Source organism: Podarcis cretensis (genome assembly GCF_951804945.1).
Source record: "Podarcis cretensis genome assembly, chromosome: 14".
Lineage (NCBI taxonomy): Eukaryota > Metazoa > Chordata > Lepidosauria > Squamata > Lacertidae > Podarcis > Podarcis cretensis.
The window spans coordinates 49,528,762-49,540,943 of NC_137183.1; the positions used below are offsets into that span (position 1 = coordinate 49,528,762).

Here is a 12,182-nt window from a genome sequence, read left to right on the forward strand (position 1 = left end):
GTCGCTCCTCTCTCGCTCCGCCGCGTCGCGGAGAGACGGCGCGGCGCAGGGGACAAAACGCATTTGTGATGCTGATTGGCCGCGTCTGGTAGCTCCTCCCCCGCGCTCCCCCCTGACGTAGCAAGATGGCGGCGCCCATGAGCGTGGGTGAATAAGGAAGTGGGCGGGCGAGCAAAAAAAGGAAGATTTTGAGGGCGGAAAGGAAGAGGGTTTTTAAAATTATTGTTATTTTAACCTTTATTGAGTTGGCTTCGGGGGCTTCTCATTTGTACTGCCTAGGGAAATCTCACTATAATTCCTTTGGAGCCAAGAGAGGGTCTACATTAGGGGCTGTCCTTGGGTCCCACGACATAAATTTCCCCTAGCGCAGCCGGCTGCCGAGACCTCCTTTTATCCCCTCCCTTTTAAAAACAACCCCCCCCCCACAATACCCTCCAGGCCTCTTCCCATGTTTAGAGAGCCTAGCTCTAGTTTGCTGTGTCCTTAAAATATACGTTTATAAACTTAGGTCAGCTTTTTATACCTGTATCCATAACACATAAGGAAAGGCGGAGCTACTTCTGAAGAATCGCTCATGGTTACTTGGTCCCTTTCTTTGACCTCATTGCCCCAAATTATTATTATTATTTATTAAATTTACCAAATACCAGAATGTGGTGGGGTGGTTTACAGCGCCTGTCATCAAGACACTCCCTTGTGGTCGGACGTCTCTGGCCATCTGTCTTTGTTCGTGGTCCAGTGTTATTGCAAGTGGAATCAAGACGACCCTACACACCGCAGGCAGGTAAGAATTAAGGTTGCAGGCTGATCCTGGGTTTGATGTGGTTGGGATTCATACTTTTTGATAGCTAGGATTATAATGCAGGAAATGCAGCATTGAGGCAGCGCATTGTTACATGTAGCTCAGTGCCATTTATGGTGCCTGGCAGCTGCTAACAATAAACTATTTAAGTTGCGTCTTTCTTAATTTTATCTGGAGTTGCTGGGAATTCAAAATGGAATGAGATTTTGCATCTAAAGTATGGCATGTGTTCTACCTTGGAGCTATAGCCTTTCTTAAATTAGGAACAGGTAATGTTTTTGGGCCAAGGGCTACATGGTCTCCTTGGTCAGTTCCCTCAGACCTGTATGCCAGAAGTAGGGGTGACCAGAAGAGGCTGCATGCAAACAAACTGCTAACCCATGCAGAAGTCTACTTTATGTGCCATGCCTATTTTAATTCTTTTTTCTTATCACTGCTACTGAAGATTGGTGGGGAGGAAATTTTGCGGGGGTGGGGGCTGCAACAGAACCTCAGATGGGAATTTAGCTACCCCAGCCTTAAATATTTCCCCACCCCCACCCCCTGAAAAAGGTGTATGTTGTAGTTTTCAGGTGTCATTTTCTTACAGTAGCAAACAGAATGCCTCTAGGATGCCCACAATTTCGTCAGAAAATAGATCATAAAGATAATAGGCTTCCCTCACTGTTGCTGTTTTAACTGCTACCATTCACCATGTTGCCTTAGAACCTGCAGATTTCATTCTGGCACCACACATCCTACACATATCCATTGATAGATGTATCAGTTGTGATAAAGCTGAGTGTGCAGTGGCTTGCATGTGTGATCTGATCTGGTTTTAAGCCTTTCACAGAATCTTAAGAGTTGATAAAGTCTTAGGACCTGGATGGTTTTTTGATCTCCCTTCACACTGATGACAATTATCCTGCTGTATTGATCATCAAGACAGAGCCATGCTACTTATAAGTTTGGTTTCCCTGTTCGGTGAAGGCTTAAATGTACCCTCCTTGATAACAAATGATGTCTTTAGAAGACTTTAGAACTTTTTACAAACAAGTAACAGCAGCTTACTATCAATGGTTTGAGATGCAGAAGTTCTTTTTTTCTTTTGCAGCTAGAGGGAGCTCTCCTTCAATCTGATGGCATCTAACATCTGCAGGCAGTGCATTCTGGGAGATGTAATTCACTGAGAAAATGGGCTGGACAAAGTCATTAAAATGATGTTGGTTGGCAGCTGATAGGCAAAAAGTCAATGGAAAGAGTGGCAGCTCCTCTGGGGTGCTTGGCTCCACTCGCTTACATTTTAGACAGTGAGCTACACCATGTACTGTATGTAAAATACTTTGACCATTTATTACAGTATCTTATCCCAAAGGATGTTTTCTAAGAGATACATTTAAAATTAGTGGTTCTTGAGCTACCTGCACTCCCTTTTCTTTTATCTGTGGTACTTCACTGCCTCTGCAAAACATACTGGCACATATAAATTCATATTAAAAATTAGATTGCTAGCAGTTAAGCAATGGATGAAAAGAATAAAAACCTAACTTTGTAAAGATCATCATAGATAGCCATGGTGTAAGGAAGGGTCAAGCATTCCAGAGCACTGACTGTTGTGTGTCTTTGAACAGAAAGATTCATATTGATTCAGTAATTGCAGGAGTGGGGAAAGAAACCAATACAATGTAAAGAAAAAACATAAGAAGAATGTGCTGGATCAGGCCAACAGCCCACATAGTCCAGCATCCTGTTCTCACAGTGGCCAACCAGATGCCTGTGGGAAACCCTCAAGCATGATCTGATCCCAAGAGCACTTTTTCCTCCTATGTTCTCAAGCAGTATTCAAAAGCATTACTACCCCCGGGCCTTATTGATTTCAGTGGATCTAGACATATCTACCGTATTTTTCGCCCCATAGAACACACTTTTCCCCCTCCAAAAATGAAGGGGAAATGTATGTGCGTCCTATGGGGCGAATGCAGGCTTTCACTGACCCCTCTCGCTCTCCAGGCTTCAGGAAGCTATCCGCAAGCCTGGGGAGCCCGCGGGAGTTCCCACACGGCTCCCACGGCTTGCGGATAGCAGCCTGCTGCCCGAAGCCCGGGGAGCGCTAAATATTTTTTTCTTTATTTCCCCCCCAAAAAACTAGGTGCGCCCTATGGGCCAGTGCGTCCTATAGGGCGAAAAATACGGTACATTTGTCTGGATTGTGAACATTGGATATGTACATATTTTATTTATTTCTTAAACAGAGATATGTATTTTTCTTGCAGAAAGGAAAAGGTTCTACCAGAATGTCAGCATCTCCCAAGGTGAAGGTGAGCACCTCTGTGTACTGTAGTTTGTCTGTCGTGCAGATGTTTGGAACAGGCTCATCTGGACTTCTTCTCCATCCCAGCTCAAGGTTATGTTAAGGTGAAAGGCAGAGACTTTGCCAAGGTGAACTTTGTAGTGGAACTAAGCCTTCCATGCTGGCTGCTGTATGATGCAAAAGATTCTAATGCACTTAGAAGAGGGATGTTGCAACACATTCAGGAAAAGTTTTACTCAGGCTTTGGCAAATCTTTGGTGGAAGAGAGTTCTGTTTGTGAGGTGGCTGTAGAAAACTTTGATACCTTCATATGTGGCTCCAATGTCAGGATGTTTTCGCTGCAGTTGAAAGCACACATGTTTACACTGGTATTTCTCTGACCATTCATATAATTTTGCTGTCACTGTTTGACCTTGTTTTATTGAAACATTTTGTTTTTCTTATGTTTGTTTTGGACCACCTTGGTAAAATGAAGTGTTTAGTTATTGTTAAGAAAGCTATTTTCTGGTTTTCAATGATAGGGTATGAGTGGGACAGTGTTTCTCAAACTTGGTTCCCCAACTTGTTGAACTACAACTCCCATCATCCCTGGCTAGCATGACCAGTCGTCTGGGATGATGGGAGTGGTAGTCCAGCAACAGCTGGGGACCCAAGTTTGAGAAACACTGGAGTAAGAGCTTCCATCATAGCACCATTCAAGAATTTAATATTGGATGCAGAATTCGTTGCTGTGAGACTCAACTTCTCAAATAAATGGAACCCATCACAAGCCACTGGTCCTTAAAACTGCAAAGAGTGACTGGACAGTGTGAAGATAGTGTCCAGCAGAATCTCAAAAGTTGCAGGCTTAGTGGGTTTTTCTTAACCTTTCTTCTTCAGGTGGCTTTGAAATCAACTTGGACCACCGAAAACTGAAAACCCCCCAGGCCAAGCTCTTCACAGTGCCGAGCAAGACTCTGGCTCTGGCTGTGGCGACCGAATGGGACTCTCAGCGGGACACCATCAAGTTCTACACAATGCACCTGGTGTGTGAAGGAGAGGGTGGGGCATGTGAACAAACAAATGGAAGAATGAGATTGCAGCCAATCTGTTCTCTTTGAGTTATTAGGCAGAGCAGGATGTGCACCTGGTAGCTAATGTAGGCTAATGTTTGACTGAACTGTATAAATCAGATTGCCGGTGGGAGATACAGTTTTGAGTACTCCACTCAACTATGTATGCATGTTGTGCTTTGTGTTTTTTAAGACCCTACTAAGTGGCATGTTGGGATAGATGGCCCATCTAGCTCCACATTGTGCTATTTTTCTGCTTTTCACCTTTTGCAACCTGGTGCCCTCCAGATATTTTGAATTACAGTGGTACCTTGGTTTAAGAACAGCCCTGTTTATGAACTACAGTGGTACCTCAGGTTAAGTACTTAATTCGTTCTGGAGGTCCGTACTTAACCTGAAATTGTTCTTAACCTGAAGCACCACTTTAGCTAATGGGGTCTCCTGCTGGTGCCGCGCCGACGAGCATGATTTCTGTTATCATCCTGAAGCAAAGTTCTTAACCTGAAGCACTATTTCTGGGTTAGCGGAGTCTTTAACCTGAAGCGTATGTAACCTGAAGCGTATGTAACCTGAGGTACCACTGTATTCGGTTTACGAACTCCGCAAAACCAGAAGTAGTATCCCAGTTTGCGAAATTTATCTTGGTCTAACAATGGAATCCAAACAGGAGGCCTCATTAGGGAAAGCGCGCCTTGGTTTAAGAAAGGTTTCGGTTTAAGAACGGACTTCCGGAACAAATTAAGTTTGTAAACTGAGGTACCGCTGTATAGCATTCATCAGCCTCTATACCAAAATTTTTGTGCTGGCTGGAGCTAATGGGAATTGTGGTCCAAAACAGAAAGGCACCAGGTTGGAGAAAGCAGCTGTTGCAAGGACTTCTGTACAGGGAGTATGACTGTATTGATACAAGCTGTTTTACATCTTCAGAGCTTGTGGGGAGACTTAAACGGGGAATTGGCTAGTTCATTGCTTCCGCTGTGTCACTCTGCTAGTCTAGCTCTCGATTTCTATAGCTTCTTTCTTCCCTTTCAGACAACCTTGTGCAACACAGCTTTGGACAACCCGTCACAGCGAAGCAAAGATCAGCTCATCAAGGCAGCTGTGAAATTCTTGGAGACGGACACAGTTTGGTAGAAATGCATTCTGGGAAGGGGCTCCCTTAGAAGCTGGTTCTTAAAAAATTATCTGATCAGGAAAACCAGTGTTACTGCAGTCACTGTGTAGTGGGTACGAATGAAAAATCCACTGCCACATTGAAGTAGAACCTGAAATACTTCTCCTAGTGCAGATAAGGCCTCATTTATTGAATTCTACCTCATTGTTATAATCTCCTTAAGATTGGCTGACCATTTTAGGTCGAGGCGCCTCATCACCCCAATGCATCCCAGATGTGATCACCCCAGCGGTGGCATGTTCACATGCGCAAGTGTGCAAGCACACCGGAGGGTATCTGCTCTCCTCAGTTATCTCCCGCTTGGACTGCTGCAATGCACTCTACGTGGGGCTACCTTTGAAGGTGGCTCGGAAACTGCAACTATTCCAAAATGCGGCAGCTAAACTGGTGACTGGGAGTGGTCGCTGAGACCATAAAACGCCAGTCCCGAGAGATCTGTATTGGCTCCCAGTACGTTTCCAAGCACAAAGTGTTGGTGCTGACCTTTAAAGCCCTAAACGGCCTTGGTCCTGTATGCCTGAAGGAGCATCTCCACCCCCATAGTCCAACCCGGACACTGAGGTCTAGCTCCGAGGGCCTTCTGGCGGTTCCCTCACTGCAAGAAGTAAGGAAGCAGACAGAGGGCCTTCTTGGTGGTGGCGCCCACCCTGTGGAACGCCCTCCCATCGGATGTCAAGGAAATAAACAACCATCTGACATTTAGAAGACATCTGAAGGCAGCCCTGTTTAGGGAAGTTTTTAATGACTAATGTTTTAATGTATTTTTAACCTTCTGTTGGAAGCCGGATGGGCGGCGTAGAAATAATAATTTTTATTTTTTTTACTCAGCTGAGCCATGTAGAGCAGCAGAGAAGCGGGACGGATACTTTTCTCCCCATCATGAGGTGGAAAATTGTATTCTCTGTCCTTCAAATGATCAGTCTGCAGAGGAGATAGTGACTATCTTATCCATCACAAAGCTGGGCTGGGCAGGAAGGCTGCTCTTCATCAGCCGAGCCCCATAATGTTGCTACTCACCATCACCTTGGCTTGGCTGGCGGGGGGAAGGGAATTATTGAAGAACTTGAGAGAGACACCCCACACTTGCTTTTACTCAGGAAGGTCCATGAGTAACAGTACCATGCCACAGTTGGGACAGCATAGTCAACTTGAAATTTTTAGAGGGCATTTGTGTGCGTGATAAAATTGGGATTCACAGTTTCAGGAATTGGAAAAGCAGGATTGAATCTTGGGAGGTGCAAGCTTAGCTGCGTGGAACCTAATCCTGTTGTTCTTGATGGTACTTTTTTTTGCTTTGCTTCCGTGGTATTCCAGCTACCGGGTGGAAGAGCCGCCTGCCTTGGTGGAACTGCAGAAGAATGAGTGGGATCCCATAATCGAGTGGGCAGAGAAAAGGTAAGCAAAAAGTCAGTGCCAGGGAAATGCTGATGATGCACAGAAACGCCCTTGTCCCCAGAGGATGCTTGTGGCTCAGGGCACGAAAGTTAAACTGTGTTGGTTGTGGAGCCATTTAGATTTCTTAGGCCCATTTTTGAGCCCTCCTAGGGAAGACAGGTGGAGAGGAGAAAGGAATTCAACACTCTTGGCTGCCAACTGCCTCCTCCAAAGGTATGTTGAAGGACTATCACTTTCCAAACTTCTGTTAGCTAGATCGGTATTGTTTTTGTGTGTGTCCTAGATTAAAACTAGAGATGCATTTGCTCTTACAATGGCAACAAGCTTATTTTTTAGAGGGCTCGTTTCTACCCATTCCCAAGTTTCCTGTATGAGTACCTAATCTTGAGTGCTCACAAAAAATCTTAATACACACAGAGACTTAGCATAGGCTGCATGTGGCTTTGGAGTGATGTTTTTGTGGTTCTTGGATGTGACAGGATTCCTTTTTATAGCTATATCAACTTTTTACAAATGTATTTATGGTGACTTCTAATATATATATATATATACACATACATACATACAGTGGTGCCCCGCAAGACGAATGCCTCGCAAGACGGAAAACTCGCTAGACGAAAGAGTTTTCCGTTTTGGAGGTGCTTCGCAAAACGAATTTCCAATGGGCTTGCTTCGCAAGACGAAAATGTCTTGCGAGTTCCTGCGGGTTTTTTTTCCTTTCCCCCCCTTTTTCTAAGCTGTTAAGCCGCTTATCCGCTAAGCCGCTAAAAGCCACTAAACTGCTAATAGCGCTAATCCGCTAATAGGGATGCTTCGCAAGACGAAAAAACCGCTAGACGAAGAGACTCGCGGAACGGATTCTTTTCGTCTTGCGAGGCACCACTGTATATATAATGAAATACAGAGCCCTCTCCAAATAAATAAATAAAAATCAGCCTTGCAACAAAATTGCCTAGAAACCCAGAGGCTAAAAAAACAGCCAGAGATACTTTTCTCAATGAAGACATTCTGGGTTTGCTCAAGAGTGTGGCCTATTTAAGATCTGCTCTGCTTGTAGGTACAATGTTGTGATTGGCTCATCAACAAGCATCATGGGTCCCAGCATCCCGCAAAGCACAAAGGACACCTTTGTCAGCCACCTGGCATCGTATAACAGCTGGGCCCTTCAAGGTAAAAGGGCTGTGTCTGCTGTCAGTCATATGCCATACCCTGCATCTGCCGGTTTTCTGCTTTAGCTAGAAATGTAATTTGAGGTTAAGAATTCTTTGGTTGTTATCCCACCATGTGAGATCAAGCGGGGGAGGCACACTGGGGGACCTTTCTGCATTTTTAAGAGAGAGGGAGATTTAGGTTTTTTTTAAGAAGAGCCCTGCAGGATCTGGTTCAGCATCCTGTTTCCCACAGTGGCCAATTAGTGGCCTCTGAGAAGCCGACAACCCGAATGTAGAGGCAACAGCCTCCTCCTGTTTATCCCCAGCAATGAGTATTCAGGGATAGACTGCCTCTGAATATGGAAGTTGCATTTAGATGGCTGTGGACAGCCCTCCTCTTCCTTCTCCATGTCCAATCTGATGTGAGCACAACAGTAAAAAAAAGTGAGATACGAATCTAAAAAAATAAAATAATTGTTACTTTGAAGCTGTTTAAGCAGGGCTGTCTTAGGCATATCCGGCGCCTAGGTGCAAAGATTCCTCCGGCGGCGCCCCCCCCCCCCGCGTTTCCCAGAGTTGTCAAGCTTTTCCCAAGCCTCTGCGAGAATCGCTTTCCTCCCGTGGAGGCTTGGGAAGGAAGCTGCATGCCTGCCAGCCATATGGTTGATGGGGCACAGCTAGTGGGCGTGCAGGGAAAGGGGAGGCCGTCAGCAAACCCACGCAGCTCCCCCACTCGCTGGGGCGCCCCTGAGAGGCCAGCGCCCTGGCGCAACGTGCCAGTAAGCCCAATAGGAAAGACGGCTCTGTGTTTAAGCAGCAGTAGCCCTCAGCATGTTTTGTGGAAGCAAATTCCATAGATTAAATTATGTGTCCCGTGAATAAACTTTCTTTTGTCTGGTCCTGAATCTACAGCCCTCAATTTTAATCCTAGTACAGTGGTACTTCTGGTTACATACTTAATTCGTTCCGGAGGTCTGTTCTTAACCTGAAACTGTTCTTAACCTGAGGTACCACTTTAGCTAATGGGGCCTCCTGCTGCTGCTGTGCCGCCGCGACACGATTTCTGTTCCCATCCTGAAGCAAAGTTCTTAACCCGAGGTACTATTTCTGGGTTAGCGGAGTCTGTAACCTGAAGCGTATGTAACCTGAAGTGTATGTAACCCAAGGTACCACTGTATTACGAGGGAAGCAGAAAAAAATATACCGTATTTTTCCGTGTATAACACCCCCCCCCCCGTATAAGACGCCCCCTAATTTTGGGGACTCAAAATTAAGAAAATGGGGGGAGATTGCCCAGAGTTATAGAGATTTTTTAGAGTTGTAGAGTCTGTCCCCCGCTGGCAGAAGCCACCAAACACACCACCCTATTGACGCAGCGACAGCCAATCAACACCAGTCCTTGCTGCAGCCACCAATAACACGCCAAAATAGCTGCTGACAATCTCTGGCTCGCAGCAGCAACCAATCCCACGTCTCCCCCCCCCCCCCCCATGCACTATCTGCGTATAAGACGACCCCAAATTTTAAACATAATATTTTAATAAAAAAACCCTCGTTCTTATACACGGAAAAGTATGGTATCTTTTTTCAGGTAGTACAGCATGTTAACAAAATGTCTGCTGTGTCCATTGGAGCCAACTTTGTTTTCCTACATGGTCTCCAGTGAAGGAAAGAGAGAAACCTGAATGCTGCGGCCTAATAGGTCCTATTTTCTTACGCAAGAATAATGGGAGATTAGGTGTCTCCTCACCTTTTCTTGACTGCTCTTCTTGTCGCCCAGGATTGATTTGCACAAGAAAATGACAGGTTTCCTTCCCTCTTTCTTTCTGGTTTGGGGCGTTTCCCCCTCTTGCTAGGCATAGAATACATGATCACCCAGCTGAAGTCTCTGGTTCTCTCAATGAGTCTGCTCGACAAACACCTCACGGTTGAGCAAGCTGTCCTACTATCTCGTCTAGAGGAAGAATACCAGGTAAACCTTGTTGTGACGGAGATCTGGGGCTTTGGGGCCAAGTTAATTTAGGGACCGTCTGCTCCCATTATGCGCTTGCCTACCAGATAAGACCTGCCTGTGGCTCTGAAAAAATGTTTATGACACTGAGGGATTCAGTTCTATATCACACCTTTTAACAAAAACAGCTAAGGTGACTTTTCTAAAAATAAATACCTAATGAAATAAAGGCCCTCCCCCCCAATAAAATCAGTGTTGCAACAAAACTGAGCACAGCAATAGATCCCAGAGGCTAAAAACAGCAGAAGTTACATAATAAATCAAGGTATTCTGGGTTTGCTCAAGAGTGTGGCAAATCTTTTTTAAATAAATAATAGTAAGATTTTATGAAAGCTTTTTCATAATACAGTAAGATAAAATAAACTAATAAAAACAAAAACAGCAAGAGGGAGAAATAAAAAAGAGAAACGTGTGGCAAATCTAAGCTCTACTTTGCCTCCAGCTATGGTGTTGTGATCTATTTCCAGTGAGGGTCTGATTATTCTTCTCATCTTCCTTCAGATCCAGCACTGGGGGAACATTGAGTGGGCCCACGACTATGACATGTACGAACTTCGGGCCCGCACGGCTGCTGCTGCCCTTTTTGTTCAGCTTTGCTTAGAGAATTCCACGGTCAAGCACAAGCTGCTGCAGGACTGAGACTCTGGGGCGGACAAGGAACGGGCGCCGGTGGCACTGGGCAGACCTGTAGAACATTCAGGACTGACTGAGTGGCGGGTGGAGAAGAGAGGGAGCTGGTGTTGGTATCGCAGTACTCATCCAAGGCTGACCTGGTGATAGCGGTGATGCTGATGGGCCTTAGAGCCTTAGACTGACTGGGTGTGGCGATTCTCCCTGAACGAGGGGGCAGGAATGCCTGGCATCCGTTTCCTTCTGTTCATCCTGAACCTGGCCCTTGGCACATCCAAGAAGACTTCCCTTCCTCATACTACACACCCTGTCCTCCAACCCTTCCAGGCTGAGAGTCCTGGCCCCCAAGTTGTGAATTCCCAGGAGGAAATCCGTTCATTCCTGGAAGTGACAGGCACCATCCAGCCGCGGCTATTTTGTACCATTGTGGCTCCTATTCTCCTTGACTCCCCTGGCTTATCAACAGCAGCCCAGTTTGAGTTTTCCAGCAGGATGCACATTTTCCACGGGGAGGCAAGCCTCTCCAGCACAGCTGCTGCAGGGTGTTCATTTTGGCTGGGCTGATGCTGCCCAACTTAATTGGAATCTGGACCAGTCAGTGGTGGGCAGTTGTGGCGCAGCCTCACCTCTTACCCAAGGTGGTGGCTCACTAGGGGCTCCTGGCAAATCAAGAGAGAGCAGTCGATCCCTTTGCTTCTCTCCAAACGAGAATGGCTTGCGCTGTGGGCATCAGTGCTCCACCGTTTGGAATTAAGTGGGGTCTTGAGAGCCTCCGTTGCACAAGGGGCGAAGATGTGAAACTGCTGCTGGGTACTTTGGGCAGCGTGGAGGGACGTAGGCACCTATTTGACCTCTCAGCAGGCAAATCACGACTGCTTTTATAGCAAAGGTGGTATGATGCTAATCTGGTGCATTTGCACTGTCCTGCCCTCCTCACTGCCTCCCCCTTCTCCCTGCAGTAAGCTGCAGCAGCAAGTGATCTGCAGTTGGAGGGGGCCGGAACCTAGGCCAGAACCAGAGTTAAGTCTCCCTATATCCCCCTAACGCATGTCGTCCCATAGCTTCATAGCAGGCATTTGTGTCTCCAAGGAAGCCAGAGCCTGCTATGGTGGTTGTTTTCACCCCTTTGTGTACCCAGCAGAGAAAAATGCATTCTTCTCCCCTCCCTTACAGTTTGATTAAATATTCCTGTTTGGTGCCGCTACATGCAATATGGATTTCTGTGTGGATGTGTGTGTTTGTTTAAAAGGAGTTGGTTTCAGTGCCAGAGCTCTCTGGCCCAAACATTTGCTTTGCAGCTGCTCCAAGTTCAGCTAAAGTGAAAAGATTTTGGGTTGCAGAGCTGGATCCCTGGAGAGCTAATCTGGGTAAAGACCATTCTAGGCAAAGCTGGTCTGAACCTGATTTTTAGGCTTAGGTTGACCTATAAGAGAATGTAGTGAGAGAGCAGGACTATGTGGATGGGGCCGGCCAAGGCAGCCTAGCATCACTGCTGGGGTCAAGACCCTGTAGGTTCTGGCCATTCTCAGACCTGGTTGATGGAGGCACCTGCCTTTAGGAAAACAGGAATGGGAATTTTACAGAAATAATGGCAAAGTCCAAGCACATGACAACAAGGATGATACAATTTTTAAGGAGAAAGTCCAAGGTCCCCCCTAAAAAAATGGGGCTGTGATT

General features: G+C 46.1%; 1 protein-coding gene across 1 annotated transcript; it reads left to right on the plus strand.

Moving 5' to 3' along the window:
• The first annotated feature begins 123 nt into the window (after nt 1-123).
• On the plus strand, nt 124-11,709 carry ATPAF2 (ATP synthase mitochondrial F1 complex assembly factor 2). Its single transcript, XM_079954010.1, has 8 exons — nt 124-784; nt 3,055-3,099; nt 3,972-4,117; nt 5,177-5,274; nt 6,633-6,713; nt 7,771-7,883; nt 9,721-9,836; nt 10,377-11,709. Exons 1-8 carry the CDS (start codon nt 652-654, stop codon nt 10,512-10,514), a joined length of 870 nt encoding a protein of 289 aa, XP_079810136.1. The 5' UTR covers nt 124-651; the 3' UTR covers nt 10,515-11,709.
• The last annotated feature ends 473 nt before the right edge of the window (nt 11,710-12,182 follow it).

Bases quoted from the DNA above. Each gene is read 5' to 3' on its own strand.
- ATPAF2 (XM_079954010.1), top strand. From the start codon at position 652: ATGTGGTGGGGTGGTTTACAGCGCCTGTCATCAAGACACTCCCTTGTG. The intron at 3,100-3,971 runs GTGAGCACCTCT...TTTCTTCTTCAG, and splicing joins CAGCATCTCCCAAGGTGAAG to GTGGCTTTGAAATCAACTTG. The intron at 9,837-10,376 runs GTAAACCTTGTT...ATCTTCCTTCAG, and splicing joins GTCTAGAGGAAGAATACCAG to ATCCAGCACTGGGGGAACAT.